Below are 24,626 nucleotides of genomic sequence, written 5' to 3'. Positions count from 1 at the left end.
CACTGTGGGTGCTTTCCAATTGTTTAACACATCTTAACACAAACATACACAGGAAGGCACAAAGTGTAGCGATGTGCACGACTCAATTGGAACAAAGTTAATGTGCGACTTTCGAGTGGAGGGTTAGGATTCTTCATAACCATGTCCATCTTGATATTTTTTAATCCATGCTGAGGGTGATAGCATCGATATATAAAATGGATTGACCATTGCGTGTAGACAGGCATCAAATTCGATGAAAGTTTCTTGATCATCACTCAAACAATAAATAACGCCCTCATTCGAATAAATAGTTTTTTCCTTAAAGCAAATATGTTCATACAATTCTTCTCCATTTGGTAAAAGGGAAAAACATGTTGCACACGTAAAATTTGTGTAATTAGTCTGTAAATAATTCGAAGCAAAGTTATTAACATACATAGATGTATATATGCATAATATTATATAATATATAAATAATATATAAATAAAATATATAAATGCATATTATATTAATATATAAATATGAATGAAAATTTAATCAGTAATATATCTAACCTGCAAATATGCAAAAGAGACAATTTTATTTTATTTATTAAATATAATAAAAAAATTAATTGTACAAAAACTCATTAATTTGAATTACTTACTTCAATGATACTTTTAATATTTTTATTGTCCATTTTTGTATTTGTATGGTGTACTTTAATGGTTGTCTTTTAATTAAAAAGGATAAAACGAAAAGAAAATTGCCAACATAATCGCCGTCAGTCTGTAACCGCATATTTCATTTGTCCCTAGAAAACAGAAGGTTACACAAGTTGACTAGTAGCCCTCGAGCTGAGTACGGATGTGTAAAGTTGTGTCGGCAATTACGGCAATTGGAACGCGACTTGTGTCGCCGTGTGCATAAAAGTGTCTAGGGATATCTCAATTGGAAAGCACCCTGTGTTACCATAGCTGGAAAGCACCCTATATCTAGCTACAAAGTAGCTAAATTGGCAACACTAGTCCCAAGCGCAACGAAATTTCCAAGAACTACACGAATTTCCGATCAACTCAACCCTCTTCAAAACACCTGATCGATGCTCGTACTATAATGACACTGTGTATACACATATATGTTGCTGCGCGTGTGCGCTGGCCAGATACGCCAGATATGCCACGTTGGCAATCGAGTCTCTAGCGCTACGCGATTTTCCTCGAGGGGAACTCGTGCGTGAACCTCATCGGTTTTCCTCGTTCAACGCCCTCAGGACGACGGCTTCGGGCGAAAATGTGAAAACGTCAGCGCGAAAGAACGTCAAGCGTCAAGTGTCAAGTGTCAAAGCGGTTCGCGCGCGAAGTCTCGAAGTGGGGCGAGGACAGGTTCCGAGGCTCGTCGGCTCTTCCTCGAATCGCGACTCGCACCAGCCAGATACGATCGAGTGACTCGCGTTGATCGTCCCGTGGCTTCGGTCTGCCTCGTTTAATGGCAGCGTGAGAGAAACTTGCACGGCGAGTATCTTGCACTTACGTTAGGTCAGACAGTGATGTCGTCAGACATGAACCTGTACGATTTGTTCGAGGACACGTTTCTCAAGGAGGAAGTTAAGGACGAGCTGCTCGTCGATAATTATGGCGACGATGTCATCGCCTCGGTGAGTCTCCCGGGCCACCCTCATCTCGTTTGTTAAGTTTCTAGCGTGCACGTGGTGTCGGCTTTAATCACCGCCTCAAACTTAAATTGACACACACAGAAAAAAATGCCTGTTTAATATTCATTTAGTTTCTAATATTTAATTAAATATTTAATATTTATTATTATTTAATTAAATTTATTATTTTATTATTTAATTAAATATTTAATTAAATATTAAATATTTAATATTTAATTAAATAATAAATTAATAAATAATAAAATAAATTAATAAATTAATTAATAAATAATAAATTAATTAAATAATAAATATATTTAATGAAATAATATTTAATTAAAAACAATGAAAAATACTTAAAATTTACAGTGTTTACTTTTTTGTAACATCTGTCATCTCTTTTTTTCAGAAGAGAGCCATTTGTTTAACCTTATGATTGTGTATTTATTAATTTATGAGAAATATATTTTGTGTTTAATAAAATGGAAGAATTAAATTTCTATGAATTTTAGAATTATAATTCTGAAAAATAAATTATTAATTTATGATCTTGATTGAAATGCTGACAGTTATATATTTCTAGAGAAGAGAGTTAATATTTGGAAAATTTTTCGTAGAAAAATTGCAGCGAGATATATTTTATATATTCTACTTATTTTTCAATTTTTTTCGCAATAATTAACAAGTAAAAGCTTCGAGTGTGAAAAACACTTATTTAAGTAATTTGAAACTTAACTAGAATCAATTTTTGCCGATTAAGTTGGTGAATAATTTTTCTTTTATTAATATTATTATTAATAATAAAAACTATTATTATTATTATTATTTTTATTTTTAAGAAACAAATGACAGAGTTGAACCGATTAGCGTAAAAATGATACATTTCAGCATCGACATTTCATAATATAATCAACAATTGAAACTGCGTCTAAAGTCGCAGCTTTATTGACTTTTCCAAGGATAATTTTGTTCATGATTAAAAACCACACGTGCATTTGTCAATAAATTCGATTACGTTGCAAAACCGCGTTCAATCTACGTTAACATATGGCAGATAGATGCACGCACATGCTCTGCAAGTATGAAATGCCCGCCAACAAAAATGAATATGAATTGCATTTGTTTAATTTAATTAATTTAATAATAATTTATTATTATTTAAAATTTTACATTTTTCATAAACAATTTATATCGTAATTGTACCAAGTTCAAATTTCTCGTGCAAAAATACAATAATTAATATCGTTATTGATATCATAATAAAATAATGATATATGACATAAAAAATTATTTCGCAAAAAATTCGCGCCTCATAATTCGTTAGGGAACAATATCGCAGAAGGTACGAGTGTATCTTTCGGAAACGGTTTGATTGGAGTCGATTTTTTAATTAACATATGGCGCTAAAAGTCCACGTGCTCGCGTCGCGAATCTGCCGCTAAAATGAATACCAGATTAGATTTGTTTCTTATTTATAGCATTTAGATTTGTTTTCCTGAATTTTTTTGCGAAAAATAAATGTACCTTAATGTACCCTAATGTACATTAAATGTTAAAATTCTTTTTATTAATATATTATATATTACATTTTTTTTTAATATTGTTTATTATATATTTATATTTTATACATACATAATAATATTTTATATAATATGTGTTAAAATTAATATTTTATATTTTTATATATATATATATATATATATATATATATATGTGTGTGTGTTGTTTCTTTTGTCGTTATAATTAATTAAATTATTTATATATTTATATATTTTGTCGATATAATTAATTAAATTATTTATATTGTAAATTATTATTGAATAATATTTTTTTCTCGAATATATATATATATATATATATATATATATATAAATTATTTTTCGTATTACAATAGTACCTAATATACGTAAAGAATTTCTTCTCCAACTTTTTTGAGCCTTACAATCATATACATACAAACTACACGGCGAATGACCCTCGAATGGATACCGTTAGATTACGGAACTCTTCGTTGCCTGTTTTAACCCTACATTGCATACCGATATATTATATTATCTCGAAATTTATATTATTTATTTTCACGTGATGCGGCGTATATGCGATATTAATATATATATATATATATATATATATATATATATAATATTTAAATTAATAAAATTATTTTTCTAACTATTAAAATTAATAAAATTACGTTATAATTTGAGGAAAAGAAAAAAAATTGTTTGCTTATTATTTTTCTGATAAGTCTAATATATGGCATCATCTTATTTACAGCATAATAATATATATATGATAATATATATGATAATACAAATATTCGAGCGAAAATAAAATCGTTGTTTTGATTACAAAAGTCATTTGCCTATCAGTTTTCTCTATTTTTTAATTTATCTTAATTTTACATTCTCATTCCTTAATTGTTAAAATGAAACTTGTTCGATCCCTACACTTTTCAATCTTTTTATAATTAAGTAATGTAATTTTATAAATATAATATTAATATAATATCATAAGTATAATATTATAAGTATAATATATATATATATATATATATATATATATATATATACTAATATAATATTATAATGTAATATAAAGTGTAATAAAAGCCACATACACAGGGTGTTCCAAAAGTCCCGGACCGGTCGAATATTTCATAAACTATGCACACATAGTTGTTTCAAAAAAAAATATGTAATTGTTAATTGCAAATTACATATTTTTTTCTTAAAAACAACTATGTTTTTTCTTTACATCAATTGATTCCTCTCATTATTTTGTACATAAAATTATTAAGGTAAGATAATCGAAAAATGAATATTTTATAAGATATTTTACGGTTTATGTAAAATTAAGAAATGATTTCAAGCCTCAAATTCGAAAAGTACTCAATGAAGAAATATTTAATTATAATGTTTTGGAAAGCTCTCGAGATAAGTTACACGAATATGTAATAAAAAATAGGGAGTTCCATTTAAGAAATTGACGGTGATCTTCACGTGACTTTCAAATGACTCTCCCATGTCAAATCATTGTCACTGATGGCCCCCTTCAAGCCATACTTTTGTCTGAAACATTTCTGTCTAAATGCATAGTTTCTGAAATATTCGACCGGTCCGGGACTTTTGGGACACTCTGTATATTAAGTACAATATAAACTTTTATATTAATATTAATAAAATATTATTATTATATTATTTATGGATATAGAAATATTATCGGTATGGAAGTATTATTATGGAAATATTATAAAAGAAAAAGAATGATAAACACATGATTATTACAGGCGGAAGAATGTCCGACGAATCCCGACGACTTATTCGCCTCGATCTTGAAACTGGAGGAAGATTCGCAACTCGACTTCAACTTGATCGGCAGGGATCTGGAAACAGTTCCGTCCTCCTCGTCAGACAGTGGACTCTCCAGTATACTAAGTCTCTCCTATGAACAGCAATTAAGCCCGTTCTTGTCGAGGGTGGACAAGGATGAGATCGAGATCAGCAATTCCGACTTGAGCAGTCCACAAGACTTTGTGGACTTCGAGCCAGCGGCTAGTCCGTCTTTGGGCAGCGTGGACAGCCCCGTCAGATCTGTCATGAGCTCTAATATCGGATCACCAGCTACTGACGTGGTTGAAGAAATGGACTACGAGCAAACTCTGGTTGCAGTTGTTACACCAAACAATACTATGCCAAACACGGGTACTATTGCCACAGAGCCAGCGACCTTTGATGTTGGTAAGATTCTATCACGTCGTGCGAAATATTTTTTAATAATATTAATGTGTAACATTTCTTTCCTTAACCTGTTTATTCTTATAAGGAAAGATCAATGTCAGGTGAAGAAAATGAGACACACGTTTGCGTGTTACAGATTCAACACCTAAGCAGGAAATTCGTATTACACCGCAGGAAAATAGCGTGAATGTCCGTAATTTGACATGTAATGGAAAGCAGAATATTCGACAATTGATACGCGTCACTCCTGTGAGTAATGGGTCCGGTAATCCACGGTCTATTCTATTGCCGGTGAGTCTGAAAGACATGAAGGAAGTTCGGACTATTAAAATCATGACTGCCAGTCAAGCGAAAAATCTGAAAGGCTTTAAAATCAATCAGGCAAACATTATCAATAAACCTGTTCAGGTAAGTTTTATGCAAAGTGTAGTATTTAAATAGATTTTTAATCATTTCTTAAATCTATATTTATCTATACAGGGTGTTTCAGAGCATCCGTACCACCCATTTAAAAACTAGAAAAGTGGTTATTTCAAAAAAGTAAAAACATAATCTTCATAAATCGGGTGCGCTCTATCAAATGGTGATATTTTCAACTTCCGGCCGGAAATAGGCGATTCAGACCGAAAGTGCATTTTTTAAAATGAAACCCCCTATTTTTCATTGCATATTCTTGTAGCTTACCTCGAGAGCTTTCCAAAACACTGTAATAAATTATTTTTCCATGAAGTACTTTTCGAGTTATGAGGCTTGAAATCATTTCTTAATTTTATATAAACCATAAAATATCTTGTAAAATATTCATTTTTCGATTATCTTACTTTAATACTTTTATGTACAAAATAATGAGAGGAATCAATTGGTGCAAAGAAAACATACAGTTGTTTTTAAGAAAAAATATGGAATTGTTAATTGCAAATTACATATTTTTTCTTCGAAACAACTATGTGTTTACACCAATTGATTCCTCTCATTATTTTGTACATAAAAGTATTAAGGTAAAGTAATCGAAAAATGAATATTTTACAAGATATTTTATGATTTATGTAAAATTAAGAGATTTTAAGCCTCATAACTCGAAAAGTACTTCATGAAAAAATAATTTATTATAGTGTTTTAGAAAGCTCTCGAAGTAAGCTACAAAAATATGCAATTAAAAATAGGGGGTTCCATTTAAAAAAATGCCGGTCTGAATCGCCTATTTCCGATCGGAACCGAAAGTTGAAAATATCACCATTCGATAGAGCGCACCCAATTTATAAAAAAAATGTTTTTACTTTTTTTAAATAACCACTTCTCTAGTTTTTAAATGGGTAGTACGGGTAGTCTGAAACACCCTGTATACACATATGAAAGTTATACAACCATTAATCACAATCATATTATACAGAGTGTCCCAAAAGTCCTGGACCGGTCGAATATTTCATAAACTATGCACTTTAGAAAGAAATGTTTCACACAAAAGTTATATGACTTTAATAGTGTTTTGGAAAGCTCTCGAGATAAGCTACACGAATATGTAATAAAAAATAGGGGGTTCCATTTAAGAAATTGACGGTGATCTTCACGTGACTTTCAAATAACTCTCCCATGTCAAATCATTGCCACTATCTGATCGCCCCCTTCAAGCCATACAACTTTTGTTCGAAACATTTCTTTCTAAAGTGCATAGTTTATGAAATATTCGACCGATCCGGGACTTTTGGGACACTCTGTATATCATGATGTTTGTCCTTTTTTATATATATTCATATAAAAGACATAATTACACTGACGTTACATTAAATGACGTGTATATGTTTTGTAACTTTATCATGTTGCAATTAAATTAGATGACTATTAAGCAAGAGGATTCTAGCAGCGATAAAAGTTGTAACTCGAGTGACGAGGTGCCATCGGAAACTGATTCACCTTATCCGCGACTTAAGTTGAACGCCGAAGAGAAACGATTATTGCAAAAAGAGGGCATCACGCTGCCGAGTCATTATCCGTTAACGAAGCACGAGGAGCGTGAATTAAAGAGAATCAGACGTAAGATTCGCAACAAGATATCCGCGCAAGATTCTCGTAAGAGGAAAAAGGAATACGTGGACGGCCTGGAAGATCGCGTGAAGCAGTGCACGGAAGAGAATATAAGCTTATTGAAGCGGATTAAGGCCTTACAGTCGCAAAATCAAAGTCTGGCTGGTCAATTAAAGCGACTCCAAGCGCTTATACAAAAAGGCAACAAGAGCGCTCAGCCAGCAACTTGTCTGATGGTCTTGCTGCTTTCGTTGGCTCTCGTCGCTTTGCCAAACTTGCGATCACATTCCAACAATACTAACAATGATCTAACTCAAAAGCAGGAGCAATCGGAGAAAGCATCATTGGCGGGTAAGTTCTATTATCTTTTTTTTATATTTATCACAAAAAGTGGATCGTCTGTCTCTCTTAACTCTGCACTTTGTTACCGATAATCCAAGTTCTGTAAATGGTTACATTGATAATGACATGCATTTTTTTTATCACGGATTATTTCGAGATGTTCAATTCTAAGAAATTAAAAATGAAGAAATTAATATCTTTGTTTTAAATATTTCGCTTCTTTTATTTTATTTTTTGTAAACTTTTTATTTTTATATTGACAAGTCATGTATACCAGCTGTTACAAATTTAAGTAAAATAAATATATAAAATTATGATTACATAAAATATAGTTGAAATATAACAAGATATGACACAATAAGTAGATGCACGATTTTAATATAAATTTAAAAATAATAACACATTTGTAAATATCTTTTTATGAATAACATCTAGAATTTTTGAGTATTTGTTCTTGATATCATATCATTATTTGTATAATCATGAAACACACAGACGAAGTGTCAATAACGATATCAGTAAGTTACAGACATTGATAAGAATATTTACAAGACTTTATGTAATAACAGACATGTGTTAATGTGTTTTTTTAATTCGGGATTTCTTAAAAAAATTGCATTAAAAAAATTAAAATTATTAAAATTTGTTTAAAGATAAAAAAATCTGTAAAAAAATAAAAATTGTTATTAATTTATTTAATGATTTGCTTAAAGATATGCGTTTATTTATTTTAAAAAGATATAAATAAGAGATATAAATACGATAGTATAATAACATTGCTAATTTGAATTTGGAAAAAAAATTAATAATAATTTAATAATAACTAATAATAATAACTAGTCATTATTAATCCCGAATGCGACCAATTTTATATGTTAAGGCATTATTGGCGCCCACTATACATATATGTAATTTGTGTATATAATTTCTTATCAAGTTTCTTCAAGCTTATTTCATAGTATTGAGTAGTAAAAAAACAAACTTCATGAATTCTCACGAATCAATGTTCTCCAATTTCGTTGTAGTTGCACATTGCATGAAATAATGGAATTTCCTACGTTGTCCACACTCGTCAAGAAGGCAGTAAACATGTTTTTTGAAGATAATATTTCGTTATTTTTTATTTATAATTATTTTATTTTTTCCAATTTTTGAAAACATTATTTTGATTTTTTCTAAGTTTAAACAAAACAAAAAAAAAAAATATATATATATATATATATATATATATATATATATTGAGAAAATTGGAAATATAAATATGAAAGAGAGAGAACTAATATCAAAATAAAAAAGGAAGTAGATTTAATTTAAATTAAATTGCATGATTCAAATATGAAAACAAATTAGAAAACGGCTTTTTATTATGCATTGTCGTTTATGAATCAAATGGAAAGCGTGTAAAAGTTATATAAAATAGTCTTGACGTGACTTTTAAAGATTAACAATACATCATTCTTCTGACTTTTTTTATTTTTTTCCAAATTTTGCAACTTTCCTCTGAAATATTTTTTTTTTTCCGAAAATGCAATGTTTTTGAAATATTTTATTATATTAATTTTAATGAGATATCCTATATGTATATCATCCAAAAAGCGGAACGTTCTGTAAAATTGTTAAAAAGTAGTCTCACCACTTTCTAAATAAAGGCAAGAGAGCACTGATCTCCTTTCGCTGGTCCATTTATTATTCAGACGCTTTTTCCTTCACGCAACGTTGATATTTCAATCAAAATATAACAGCAGTTTATTTTATACCGTTGGTAGATATTACATTATTTACATGCTTGTTTCTTTGCATTTTCCTAACATTGTGAGAATAATTAATAATTATTAATAAGTATTAATAATGATTATTAATAATTAATAATACTTATTAATAATTATTAATATAATTAATAATTATTAATAATTAATAATACTTATTAATAATTATTAATTTAATTAATAATTATTAATAATTATTGTCACAATAATTAATAATTATTATTCTAAAAAATTCAGTCCGTCAAGTATAATTCAATTTAAAAATAATAAAATAAATTTTCTTTTTTCTTTTTTTTTTCTGAAAATATTTTTTGTCCGACCAATTTTATTTCTCATGTTGAGCGAAGAGGTCGTCGAATTGTTACTTCTTAGTTTTCTGATGCAATTCTTTGCCATATGTTCAATCGATTCCATTTCTCTCAAACACAATCTGCGCAGATTGTCTCTCTGTTTTTGCCAGAATCTATTTTTAAGTTCTTCACACCCACGCACCTAAATCTCGCTAATCTTTTTCTAGTGATTCTTCTGTTATTATAAAACAATAAAGATGACAGACTCGAGAAATTATAATATAAAATCAATATAATATCAAATATAAAAAATTAAATTAAATTAAATTAAATTGACAGCCTAATATGAGTTGTTCTTGGTATACAAAAAATTTTTATTATACAAATGTCGAAATATAATCTTATAATGACGTACGTTTCGACCCATTCTTTGGGTCATCAGCGAAAAAATTGGTGCACGATGTCATCAGCGAAAAAATTGGTGCACGATGTGATGATAATTCAGTGACCGAGTTATTTTGTTTATCTTTTTAGATATCTACATATATTCATTCTTTATATCTTTCATTACAGCCTCCTGCGTTTTATTGTGCTGTCATTGTTCGTTTTGTGATTATCTAATTTGTTCATATTTAAAATCATTTAATCTATATCTTTTAGTGATACTACTTCTTTCTCTTTGTCTTTCAATGTCCAAACTGTTGATTCTGTTTCTCCGAAAATATTTTTCTTTTTCGATCTTATGTAGGACTTTTTTCTATATTTTTCTATATTTTTAAGTATTTCCTTAAAAAATTATCCTAAACTAAATAGTAGATAGCAGTATCTTTTCTAAGTTAGTATCTTTGCTTCAAATTTTACTACTCTTTTATCTGTCTCTATTTCCGATACCAGCCTTTCTATTTTTTTTATCATGTATCCAGAGATACATGATAAAAACACAATCTAAGCCTAGTGTCTATTATATACTTATACAGGGTGTCCCAAAAGTCCCGGACCGGTCGAATATTTCATAAACTATGCACTTTAGATAGAAATGTTTCAGACAAAAGTTGTATGGCTTGAAGAGGGCCATCAGATAGTGGCAATGATTTGACATGGGAGAGTCATTTGAAAGTCACGTGAAGATCACCATAAAATATCTTGTGAAATATTCATTTTTCGATTATCTTGCATAAACCATAAAATATCTTGTGAAATATTCATTTTTCGATTATCTTACCTTAATACTTTTATGTACAAAATAATGAGAGGAATCAATTGGTGTAAAGAAAACACATAGTTGTTTAAAAAAAAAAATATGTAATTGTTAATTGCAAATTACATATTTTTTTCTTAAAAACAACTATGTTTTTCCTTTACACCAATTGATTCTTCTCATTATTTTGTACATAAAATTATTAAGGTAAGATAATCAAAAAATGAATATTTTACAAGATATTTTACGGTTTATGTAAAATTAAGAAATGATTTCAAGCCTCATAACTCGAAAAGTAATCAATGAAGAAATACTTTATTATGGTGTTTTGGAAAGCTCTCGAAATAAGCTACACGAATATGTAATAAAAAATAGGGAGTTCCATTTAAGAAATTGACGGTGATCTTCACGTGACTTTCAAATGACTCTCCCATGTCAAATCATTGTCACTATCTGATGGCCCTCTTCAAGCCATACAATTTTTGTCTGAAACATTTTTTTCTAAAGTGCATAGTTTATGAAATATTCAACCGGTCCGGGACTTTTGGGACTCTATATACTTATCTTGATCTATTTATCTGTCTATAACTATGTTCTTTCCATCTTCGTATCTATTCGGCTTTATACATTAGGATGCTTTTGCCTAAATAATCAAATATTCATATTCTTCTTCTGAAATTCCCAAACTTTCTTTGTATATGTTTTTGTTCCCCATATTTCTTTATATATCATTCCATTTTATTATTTTTTTGTAAAGTGTAGTTTAAATATTTTTAATTGCCTCGTTTTTTATTTCCATTCCAGTCATTTCTGTTCTTTTTTCCTTTTTCCGCTTTCTTTTCTAAAAATCTACTTATAATTATCTTATTTAATTTATTTATAATTAAGTTTTAATCAAAATAGATTTACTTTAAGTGCTTAGCTCACACAAGTTCTTTTATAAAATCGTGGGTTTCCCAATTAAAAAAAATTTTTATTTTTATTTTTAATTTTTCTAATTTTTTTTATTGTATGAAAATATTATTGACATTAAAATAATGCCAAAAAGAAAACCTGAATACAATACCTGTAACAATGATTATTTTTCTATCTTATTTTTTCTTAAGTGCAATGAAAATACAATACAAAAGTACAATGTACTGGAAAAGTACAATTGCTTTGTTTTTTTAACGAAGTCATTAAATTAAAATTCTGCATAAAATTATGAATAAAATATTCGAAAATTTGCTTTCCAAAGTATAATTTAAATTTTCATTTATTTTTACAATCCTTTATTAAAAGAGATACTCGAGTATTCTATTCATGATATAATAAACACTTTTTATATTATTTTATTATGGTGTTTTTATTAATATGTTTTAATTTTAGGTCGCTCAAGGACTCTATTGTATACGAAGCAACTAATGGATGAAGAACTACAGCAATATGGCGAAGAGCTGTTGCAGGAAGTTGAAGGTCTTCTGGACCATGATTACAGTCCAGTAATGCAGATGCCTCTTTACAAACGTGCCCGCATTGATAATGAAGCCGCAAGTAGCCCCAAGTACATCTCTTCTATGAACCACGTGGGAGGAACGCTTGGTTTAAATCCATATCTTGCCATTTCAAAAACGAATAAACAGTATATCGAGCCACCATTGGACGATATATGGCCACCGCCAAATCCTGGCGGGCAAAACACGGCCAAGGTAATAAACAAGATTGAAACGCTTACTAACGAGCTCAAAATTAATATCTCTGAAGGGACTAGAACAGTTCTCGTCCAGATGCCTCATGATAAATAAAACATATTTCTGGTTGCAATGGTGCAACCTGTTAGCTTGATAATCCATGAAAAAATAATCATATGTTAGCTAACAGAACGACAACGACAAGTGGGATAAATTTACTTCCCCTGTTTTAAGATATTATTAATAACTAATTAGTCTAATGTTAAAGCAAATCTTTTATATCCGAAGCAATAGCTGCATTCAGAAAATACAATGGTTAATGTAACCATTGAATAACAATATTATATATGCATCTAGCTATCAGAATAATTTTTTGAGAGAATAATTTTTTTATTTTTTTCTCAATTTATATATTTTCTAAATGCAGCTAATAAATATATCTTTTAAATATATCTTCTATTTACTCTATTATTTATGATATGATGATTTATTAAATATTAAACCGCTGGCGGACATAGCCATATATTTTTAAAGAATATTTTCTTTAAGTATAATCTATATACACATATATAGTGTGGGAATTGTGTAGAAATTTGTTCACAAATTTTTAAGGATTAGACAATATTAAATATTTATTTATAAAAATGATATGATTACTTATTAAGAGAATTTTATGATTATTATATTAAGCATTATTTTGAAATTATATGAAAGAATATTTGTAAATAGTTATAATGTTGTCATAAAATTTATTATATATTATTATAGCTTTAATATTAATGATAAATGCAATATAGCTTCACAATTAATGAATCACACACATGTATGATTAGATATATATGTAAATATATTTACACATATATATGCGAATGACACTTATCTTGAAAAAAAAAGAAGGCATAAACATGTAACAAATAGTATGGTGTATGTATGTGCTAATATGTTTTGTTAGCCAATAGTTTTGATTTTTTTTTATTTCACTGAATTTTTGCACTCTCTCTCTCTCTCTCTCTCTCTCTCTCTTGTGTTAGTTTCATTTAATATCTTTATAATTGAGGTATAATTTTAATATTGTCTAAAACATTTTGATATCCAATACAAATCTTTTTCTATACAAATCTTTTTTTTATATAAGAATAGAGGTAATATAAAAGTGAAGAAAATTATAACTTGTACAATTAAATCATAATTTGTTGGACATCAAATTGTTTTTAAATATATATACGTAGTAATTTCTCTCTCTCTCCCTCTCTCTCCCCCCTCCTCCCTTTAATTACACTTCTATGTGATATTTATTTTATCAAAAGATAATATTTAGAATAAATATGATGGGCACATAGGAGTCGTATATAATCGTCATACAAATCTGACGATGTAAATCATTTGTGTGTGTAAATTATCCATGCAAAATAAAAGTTACACAATATAATGAGAAACGAGTTGACTCTATAATTTTGCATGATAATTAACAGATAATTAAGACAAATAGAAACACGGCATGGTTTTTGTTACGTTTAAAGACTGTATTATAAAGAAAATATATATTTTGATTTTATCTGGAAATATTACTTTCATAATATAAAAGTATTTTTTTTATATTAGATTAAGTTAGGATAAATCTTGAATTACTTTTCACTTATATTAATATAAAATATGTAATACACTTAATTATATAGATATATATGCTACGTGCACGAAATTGTAAATAAAATATGTTGTTAAAATACAAGTTTTTAGATTAGTTTTTATTATTATTTATATATTATGATACAAAGATGTTATTAAGGTATTGAGACAAGAAAATCATGGAGATGTAATATATACAAGATTTAAATTAATTAAACAAAAATTTATTTTGCATATATATATTCCAATGTAATTAGTAATTAAACTTAATACTACCCACATTTATGAAAAAATTAAATGTGCTTGAAATTCGTTCCATTTAGAAGTTAATTTAGTATTAAAAAATAATATATATAATATTAAAATACAAACATTTTATTTTATATTTTAATAATATATATTTTTCTCAAATAGTATAAATTATAAAATATTTTTAAGTTTGACTTATATTTATGATTCAATGATAAATAAATAAATGATAATTCAATTATAAAAAAAAATCAAAAAACTGGCAGAAATTAAAAAACGTTGAATTATTATCCAAGTTAATTATAGAATTGAAATATAAAATTAAAATAGCAAGAATGCAACCTAATTTAACCTGACCCAACCTGACCTTATCTGACTCGAGTCATATAAATTTCGCGCCAGTTTTCCATCGGTCTTGTTTAATCTTGATCTGTGTTGAATTTTGTAATTTGATGATATGCAGTTTATTTTTTTTCACACATTTACATTATATCATTTTCAATATCTTTAAATAAATAAGACACTTGTAATAATAATTGAAAATATATCTTAAGTTGTACGTGATAACCTTATATATAAACAGATTTATATTAACATTACAATGGGTGATGTGTCAGATTTATTGGATTTGCTGCCAGTTTATTATTCAAGATTATTCCCATTTGCTGATTATCACAGATGGCTAAGTTATGGGAATGGTAAGGGATTAAAAGATTAATTTTTGTATTTATAATAATATATAATATTTTTATAATAATATATTTTTAATAGAATATATTTGTACTAATAAAAATAATATTTTTGTAAAAATAATATTTTTCTACTTATAATAACATATGATAGTGTTTCATGTTTTTAATTTCTTTTTTTAGCGGCAACATTTAGCAAGAGAGAATTCTCCTTCACACTTTCCGATGATATTTATATACGTTACCAGTCTTTCCACGATCAAAAGGGACTGTCGGATGAAATTAAGAGATTACTGCCACATAAAATTGATATTGGAGCAGTTTATAATGCCCAGTAAAGTATCATTGTATACAAGATGTATTTTAGATTCGCCACATTTTTCAGTAACACATTCTTTAACAGAATTTATTTACAGCTCAAAACAGTTAATGCATAATTAATTGCTATTTATTATAATTTTTAAATTTTGCTATTAAAAATTTTACTATTTAAAGCCATTAAATAAATTCTTTTAAAACAATGTATTTAATCATCTCATTATATTAATTCTAATATATTAATAATAGTTAAAAATAAAGATAATAAGAAAGAAAGTGCGAATCAGAAAAAGAATAATAATAAAATATTAATTAATATTAATTAATAATATTAATTAAAAAAAGAAAGTACGATAATTGATAGACTTATTTATATTTCATTAAAAATATTTAAACGAATCATTAATTTTTACATATCATAAACACAATAAAAAAGTGTAAAAGCAAATAACATTTTATATCTAATTTTTTAAAAACATTTTGTATCTAATTTTTAGACCAAAAGATCAGAGGAGAGGTCCCAATTTTCAGCCAGTAGAGAGAGAATTAGTATTCGACATAGATATGACTGATTATGACGAAGTAAGAACATGCTGTAAAGGAGCTGATATTTGTAACAAATGTTGGAAATTCATGTCACTTGCTTGCAAGATATTGGATAGCGCATTGAGGTGTAAGATATCCATAATATCATTATATCTTTAGCATTAAAAACAATTCCTAAGTGATTCAATGCTTGATTTTTACAGTGGACTTTGGATATAAACATATTTTGTGGGTCTTCTCTGGCAGAAGAGGCATTCATTGTTGGGTATGTGACTCCGCAGCTCGCACTTTGTCAGGACAAGTACGAGCAGCAGTTGCCGAATATTTGCAAGTTATAGGCGGAGGAGAATTTATGAAAAAGAAAGTACATCTTACAGGCGATAAAATTCACCATTCTATTAAGTAGGTCTTTATGAGAACGCTTATAATAATATCCTATATACAGGGTGTTTCATTTTAAAAGTTCCACCCTCATAACTTTTTTAATTTTGATTGTAGAAAAAAATGTTTCAGACGAAAGTTATATGGCTTGAAGGGAGACATAAGATGGTATCATTAGTTTGACATTGAAGAGTCACCTGAAGGTCACATCCAACTTTTTAAATGGGACACTATATGCTTTTGCATGTTCTTATAGTTCATCTCGAGAGCTTTCCAAAATACTATAATTAAGTTAGTTTTTATTAAGTATTTGCCGAGTTATGAGGTTTGAAATCATTCCCTAATTTTATATAAATCGTAATATATCTAGTAAAATATTCATTTTTCGATTCTCTTGCCTTAATACTTTTGTGTACAAAATAATGAGAGGAATCAATTGGTGTAAAGAAAAAACATAGTTGTTTAAAAAAAAAAAAAATATGTAATTTGCAATTAACAATTACATATTTTTTTTTTAAACAACTATGTGTTTTATTGTGTACATAAAAGTATTAAGGCAAGATAATTGAAAAATAAATATTTTACTAGATATATTACGATTTATGTAAAATTAAGGAATGATTTTAAGCCTCATAACTCGAAAAGTACTTCATGGAAAAATAATTTATTATAGTGTTTTGGAAAGCTCTCGAGATGAACTATAAGAACATGCAAAAGCATATAGTGTGTCCCTATTAAAAAGTTGGATGTGACCTTCATGTAATCTTCAGGTGACTCTTCAATGTCAAACTAATGACACCATCTTATGTCCCCCTTTGAGCCATATATCTTTTGTCTGAAACATTTTTTTCTACAATCAAAATTAAAAAAGTTATGAGGGTGGAACTTTTAAAATGAGACACCCTGTATAAATCAAAAATAAAATTGACATTACATACATATTGCAGACGTGCTCTTGATATAATTGATCCCATCTTTGTCGAAATGTGCGTTAAAGAGCAGAACATGTTGGGTACGGAGGAAGGAATCGAGAAGTTTCTCCCAATATTGCCTAACGAGGAAGACAAACAAGAAATGAAAGCCTTGTTCAACAAAGAAAGTACCAGTGAAGCAAGATGGCACGCATTCGTACAATATATCGAGTCTAAACGAACAGAGGTACGATATCCTTTACAACTCTTTACAATTGTTTATCACATTTCAAATCGAAATATTGAAATTATTTGTGCATTTTCAGGGAGACCGAAAGTGGTACTTGTATCGTCACTTAATAGAGGAAGTAAAATTGCAGTACTCATATCCAAGATTGGACATAAATGTGAGCAAAGGCTTAAATCACCTGTTAAAGTCTCCTTTCTGCGTCCATCCGAAAACTGGCAAAATCTGCATACCGTTCAATGCGAACGTGGTGGACAAATTTGATCCTGACAAGGTTCCTACAATAATGACGTTAATAGAGGAGATCAACGCATACGACGTACGGGATAAAGCTGAGGAAGAAACGTACGAGTTAAATAAAAAACGAATAAAAGATTACAAGAAGACAAGTTTAAATAAATCACTGCACGTTTTTCAAGAATTCTTGCGACATTTGGAAGCCGAGAGGCGAGAGGAGAGATTAAAAGGGAAACGTAAGTATTAGATAAATTATTAATTTTTATATAATTTATATAATTTTTTATTTTTTATTTAATTTTTTATATAATTGCAATTTCTAATGTGTTTATTTTTAGTTTCAGTCGATAGCATGGAATTTTAGGAGATCTCTCTCTCTCTCTTTTCCCTCCCTCTTCGCTCTTTCTTTCCATCATAAATACATTTGATATAATAATATATTATTTATAAGAGATAAAATATACAATTAAAATATACTTTTGTAAAAATGAAAAAAAAAGAACATCTATCTTCGAGTTTTGCTTTCGCTTTTATATATATAGTCTCTCGTTAAGTTATTACTAACAAAAGTAGGGCTGATAGAAGAGCAAAGAGGGACACATCACTTGGGATCTTGATAGCGATCGAGCAAAAATCGTGACTTTCGAATTTTTCCAGCGAAACCGAAACACACGCTCTTAAAAATCGCTTTGAGAGGCGCGTTAACGAGATCTCTCCGATTGTGAAGCGTCTCTACTCCACTTTTTGACTTGACGAGATGAGAGGTTCCGGACATGCGGACAAAAGTAACTCGCTCTTTCTTGTGAATTATCGTGAGATTCCTTTGCCGGCGATGTTACGTTCCCGTTAAATCGGATGTACGAGTTGTATTAACCAGTAAATATAAGAGAGTGGAATTAATTGCTTTGACGTTTTTTCGATTCTCGCGAAGGCCGTGTCATTTTTCGATCGTGTCGAGATTGTGTGCCATTTGTTTCTGTCGTTTTAATACGAAAATCGTTAAAAAAGAACGGAATAGAGCGAGATCTCTATTCATTCGTCACGAGAAGAAATAATTAAAAATAATATATATATTTAAATAAGGAAATATTATTTTTATTATTAACAAAATTTAATAATCTTTATCATTTTTTTGTGATTTTTTTTTATTAATTATATGTTAAAAATAATATTTAATAATGATTTATATTTCAATAATTACTTCAATAATTACTTCAATAATTTATCATTATTTTTATTATTAGCAAAATTCGATGTTTTTTACTATTTCTTGGGATTTATAATTATTTATAATTATTTATAATTATTTGTTAAAAATAATATTTAATGATAATTTATATAATTTTTAAATAATGGCTTCAATGTATCGTTATTTTTATTATTAATAAATTGGATGCTTTTTACTATTTTCTGTGTGATATAATTATTTGTTAAAAAAAAATAATATATTTAATAATGATTTATATATTTTATAATAATAACTTCAATTTATCATTATTTTTATTAGCAAAATTCGATGCATTTTTGCTATTTTTTGGTGGCTTTACAATTGGCCTAATTTTTTCATCGTCCTAATTAGAGAGATCTGTACAAAATCTTATAAGCACGCTGTTATAGCAGCGTTTTTTTTCCGATTACGAGGCCTTGGCCCGTTTCACGGTCGAAATACAGCCGAAACTAAGAAACGGACGTATCGAGGGTCGCGGGCTCTCGCTACTTTTGTTTCTCAGCGGAATGAAACGTATAATTAATTCCCATGATATTTGAGCGCGATCAATATTTATAACGGCGATTTGCTCCCGCTTTTTCATCGTGTGGAATCTACAACGCACTCACGTGCGTGCGTGCAAAGAGAAGAAAAAGATGCGCGCACACCTCGTCGAATTTGAAATATCTCGTAACGCCGGACTGCGTTTCCGTAACGCGGAACCTCGGAACATCCAGAAAAAGGGAAAAGTGTTGATTTGTATTTTTTAAGATTAATTTAAAATTTTTTTAAATTTTAATTTTTAATTTCAATCTTTTAACTTTTAATTCTCAATTTAATTTTGAGATTAATTTAAAACTAATGCTTCAATAATTTATTATTTCTACAATTGCGAAAGAATCTAATTATTATTAAAAAATATGAATGGTATAATCGTGATGCGGATTACAATATTGTCTGAATGAACGCGTTTTTAAGGGAAATATCCACGCATTATACGTACGTAAGGTGCGTGCACATCTACTGTAGATTGATACGCATGTTACCGTCTGCAAATAATAATTACATGCCCTCGTAATTCTTAGATCATGTAATTACAGGCATCACGCAGTGATAATAAGTCAGAGAAAACATGTGTTATTGTGTGCGCATATGTTTTTATTATAATAAACACAACTATTTTCCCCCAGGAAGCGCGTTGTCTGCTACTGTTGCCTTTCACCGATCATTGTTATTGATCTTATTAATGGTATTTAACCAATTTTATCAGTGATCATTATAGATAATAGATAATATCGATAATTATTATAAATAATTATTATAAATAAGTTATAGATAAATTTATATAGATAAATATATATAGATTATATATAGATAAATTATTTTTATTATTATTTTAGAGTTACATAATATTTTATATAGTATTTTATTATATAATATTTATATAATATTTATTAAAATATTTTTATAAGATTTTTAAATCATACAAATATTACAAAAATAGCATGCGATTTGTACATCGAGACTTTTGTGTTAAAATTAATTGTATCCAAATCCTGTATCTTATTTTCGCTTGAAAATGGATACGGATCTTAATTCGGAGTAGTAATTCATTCGAAATGGAATAAAGTCCGACAAAAATAATCTCTTTTTTAGAGATGAATTATGTTTTCTCTTACGCGCTTTCTCCTTTACCAATAACTACCGGAACAATCGTACGAATGATGGCATCATACGAATTTATAACAGATTTTTGTGTATCATTTCCCTGATGAAAATTATTTACAGAATTTCTCATAATTTGCAGATTTTTTATAAAAATTATATTAATATTTTCTGTATGAATTGGCACACTTTACAAAAATCTTTAGAAAAGAAATGAAGATGTTTCATATCTTTACCGTAGATGCATGTAAATTTTGTTAGAATTATATTAATATTGTATTAATTATGTTAATATTATAAATGTTAAATATTTTGAGATATTCATTCTTTAATTTTTTAAAATAATATCAGAAAATCTGAATAAATTTGTTATATTTTTTTTTTCATAAATTTAAGTTACGAAAAATTTTAGAATAAATATCTCAGAATATTTAACATTTCTAATATTAATATAATTAAATTAATATTAATATAACAATATTAATATAATAATTAATAATTAAATAAATAATAAAAATAAATAAATAATGATAATTAAATATATTAATAAATTTAAATTACGAGAATTCTTCATAAATTTAAATTACAAAAAATTTTTTAAGAAATTATGAGATTTTCACCAGGGTTGTACACTTAATGTCTGTTTGATAAATCTTGCTTCGAGTTACGTTTTTACAAATTAACAAGCGCAAAATGAAATTGATCAAGTTTTATTATTTTGCAGCAAAATTAATGATTTTTAATTAAAAAGTATACATTTTTAAAATACAGTTCTCTCGCAGAGTAATTAAAATTTTTAATTGCCCGAGAAAATACGTTTTATTTTATTGAAGACACATCATATTCAATTTTCTCACCATGCTGAATCTTTTTTTGCATTCGGCGAAATGAGAAGAGCGGAAATCGTTATTAAAGGAACATATTTTAGACACAGAAAGCGATATCTAACTATCTCCGCGTCTCAATGTTTGAATCAATTGATTACTCGGTATTCGGGAAACGACGCTTCGATCGTTTCTTTTCTTGACGGAACATCGTCATTTCATGTCTCGTCGTCTCTCATGTTTGCCGTTAAATTATGCGGTTCAACACAACGGTAACACGTCGAACAAAATAATAAGTAATGTCATGCCGTCAGTTTCACGCGAGAAACCGAGTCGCTAGCTTTTCCCGTAAACGCAGCGGACTAGATTTTTTTCAGATCAAGGATATAAGTATTTTATCGATTTTTACCGGAGATTGCATCGTCGAAAGCTACCATTGCGTGTAATCTGAATAAATGATATTATTTTACATATTTTTCATCTCTAAAAATGATAAATAGCGAGTGATTACAAATATACAGGGTGTCTGATAACTTTTTGCAATCCCGAAGTGGGAAGGTAGATCGGCTTAAATTAAAAAGGAAGGTCCTTTACTGTTTTGCGATATTCGCAATAATTAACGAAAAATTAATTAACCCTTTTAGGGGCACATTTTTTGTGTGAGATCAACAACAAAGATCATGATAGTTTTATAGGTTTTTGGGATCACTGATTACGAATCTGGCACCATAATTTCAAAATTCAAGATGGCGGATTATATCTTACAATTAGAAATATTGACAAACTTGATATTTTCAGATGAAATCACATATATAGGGGTTTTCAGGGTCGCTGATCACGAATCCGGCTTTGGATTTTTGAAATTCAAGATGGCGGATAATAAAGCCAGAAGAAATTCTATAATTCATAAATTTTTTTCTCAAAAACTACACATCTAATCGAAAAAACATCAAGAATACTTTCTTCTTCAAATTATATGCAAAATATGATAAGATTTTTTAAAATTGAAAATTATCAGATTTTACATATGTCATCCGCCATATTGGATCCGCCATCTTGGATTTCCAAAATCTGAGGCCGGCATTGTGATCAAAGACTCCGAAAATCTATATATGTGCAATTTGGGGTTGATTCAACAAGACCTGTATTCAAAATTGATTTTTTTCCGAAAAAATAATGCTTTTTTCATATTGATTATTTATTAATTAATTATTGTCAACCCCCCAGTGAAAAGTGATGGAAGATTACAATATGTAGGTAATCAGAAGTCTAAGGAACTTGATTGCATGCATATAACTGTCGTAATACATCCATAATGAGGAAAATACTAAAGATAAATAGGTGAATCATATATGATACACCGCCCCTCAAAGGGTTAAAGAAGATCAGCCAACTTTTCTTCTTAATTTGAGCCAATCTACCTTCACACTTCGCGATTGCAAAAAGTTATCAGCCACCCTGTATATGTATGTCTTATAAGTCACGTTAATATGTTTTAAATCATCAATTTTTTCACCAGCACGGTGGCATCGCTCCTCGAAATGAATTACAATAAAGAAGATTGAAAGACGAGGAAACGAGGTTACACATTGTTTAAATATTCCTGGAAGGAAATTATTCTGTCTCGGCTGCAACTCCGCTCCGTGTCCGTTCTCGCGAGAAAATTAGAAATTTACCGCGTAACCGAGAATGCAAACAATAATGTGCCAAGGAGTCGCGGTGTATAATCGAGAGCGCGATAATATCTGACTAGAAATATCTATTTATCACCTTGGAAAATTAGATTGCGGGCATAAATCTCGGAATATAATTTCGGTCAGTCGGAAACGATTTGTTACCAATCACCGTTCATCATCATCTTTCTCTCGAATGGTTCGCGCGAATTTATGCCTCCTGTCTCTTCCTGTCTCGCGTCGTCTTTATGAAAGTTTAACGAAGCGTCTTGATACGAGTCTCGTGTCCTCGAAACTCTCGTGCGAATATATTCGTTTATATTGCGGTAGTCGCTCTGTGGAGACTTATGTAATGGCTTATGCATCTTCTTACGTACTATTATTTCAAACTTGACGTCGCGCGAAAATGACGGTTTCTGCGGAATTTATGAAATTTTTTTATTTTCCACCGATCAATTGTTTACGCATCTAGAAGATGTAAATGCTAGAGATATTTTATAATGTAATTTATTTATTTATTATTTATACTTATTTTTATCTACTTATTTATTTATTTATTTATTCATTTATCTATTTATATATTTATTTATTTTGTTCACTTATCTATTTATGTATTTATCTATTTATCTATTTATTTATTATATATTTATTTTTTTTATTGTAATTTACTTATTTATTGTATAAATTGACCAACTTTATTATATGTACAGCTTGTCAAATTACTTAATGTATTTACGATAAAATAGTTAGCTTTTCCTGCCATTATACTTGTTAAGTGCATATATATGGCAACTGTGGCATTCATTGATATAGTGAGAGTGTAGAGAAAGTCGATATTCTGGGCTCAATGAGTTAGTAAAGGCACTAATACTGGAAGATAAATAATCGATCACGACAAAAAATTAACTCGATGAAGCTAAGAAGCTGACAAAAGCGCAAGGATACGGTATTGATTATCCGTGACAGAGCAAGTGATCAAATGTAACAATTAAATAAATAAATATGGCATATAATCGAACATAAAGTGTATCGAACAAACGGAAAAAATTTTGCAAAAATAAAATTTTAATTATTATGTCACAAGAGATTGTTTTTTTATCATTCTGGAAGAGATTGTTTTTTTATCATTCTGAAAGTGTTAGAGAAGCTTTAGTTCGAGTCATTTTCTTTCGAGAATATACAGAGTGTCCCAAAAATCCCGGACCGGTCGAATATTTCATAAACTATGCACTTTAGAAAGAAATGTTTCAAACAAAAGTTGTATGGCTTGAAGGGGCCCATCAGATAATGGCAATGATTTGACATGAGAGAGTCATTTGAAAGTCACGTGAAGATCACCGTCAATTTCTTAAATGGAACTCCCTACTTTTTATTACATATTCGTGTAGCTTATCTCGAGAGCTTTCCAA

The 24,626-nt window shown here is 28.7% G+C and overlaps 2 protein-coding genes across 2 annotated transcripts; both read left to right on the top strand.

The window, feature by feature from the left end:
• Positions 1–1,144: 1,144 nt before the first annotated feature.
• On the top strand, positions 1,145–13,021 carry LOC105254343 (cyclic AMP response element-binding protein A). Its single transcript, XM_011262965.2, has 5 exons — positions 1,145–1,619; positions 4,906–5,356; positions 5,493–5,764; positions 7,189–7,729; positions 12,343–13,021. The coding sequence occupies exons 1-5, from the start codon at positions 1,512–1,514 to the stop codon at positions 12,756–12,758; spliced, it is 1,788 nt and encodes a 595-aa protein (XP_011261267.1). The 5' UTR covers positions 1,145–1,511; the 3' UTR covers positions 12,759–13,021.
• A 2,012-nt stretch (positions 13,022–15,033) lies between these two features.
• Positions 15,034–18,891, top strand: LOC105254342 (DNA primase small subunit). The gene is made up of 7 exons (XM_011262964.3): positions 15,034–15,217; positions 15,392–15,542; positions 16,024–16,199; positions 16,276–16,474; positions 17,401–17,611; positions 17,691–18,084; positions 18,187–18,891. Exons 1-7 carry the CDS (start codon positions 15,121–15,123, stop codon positions 18,210–18,212), a joined length of 1,254 nt encoding a protein of 417 aa, XP_011261266.1. The 5' UTR covers positions 15,034–15,120; the 3' UTR covers positions 18,213–18,891.
• The last annotated feature ends 5,735 nt before the right edge of the window (positions 18,892–24,626 follow it).

This window comes from Camponotus floridanus, unplaced genomic scaffold (genome assembly GCF_003227725.1).
Source record: "Camponotus floridanus strain SB8 unplaced genomic scaffold, Cflo_v7.5 scaffold3, whole genome shotgun sequence".
Classification (NCBI taxonomy): Eukaryota; Metazoa; Arthropoda; class Insecta; order Hymenoptera; family Formicidae; genus Camponotus; species Camponotus floridanus.
This window is presented reverse-complemented; position numbering and strand designations above follow the sequence as displayed.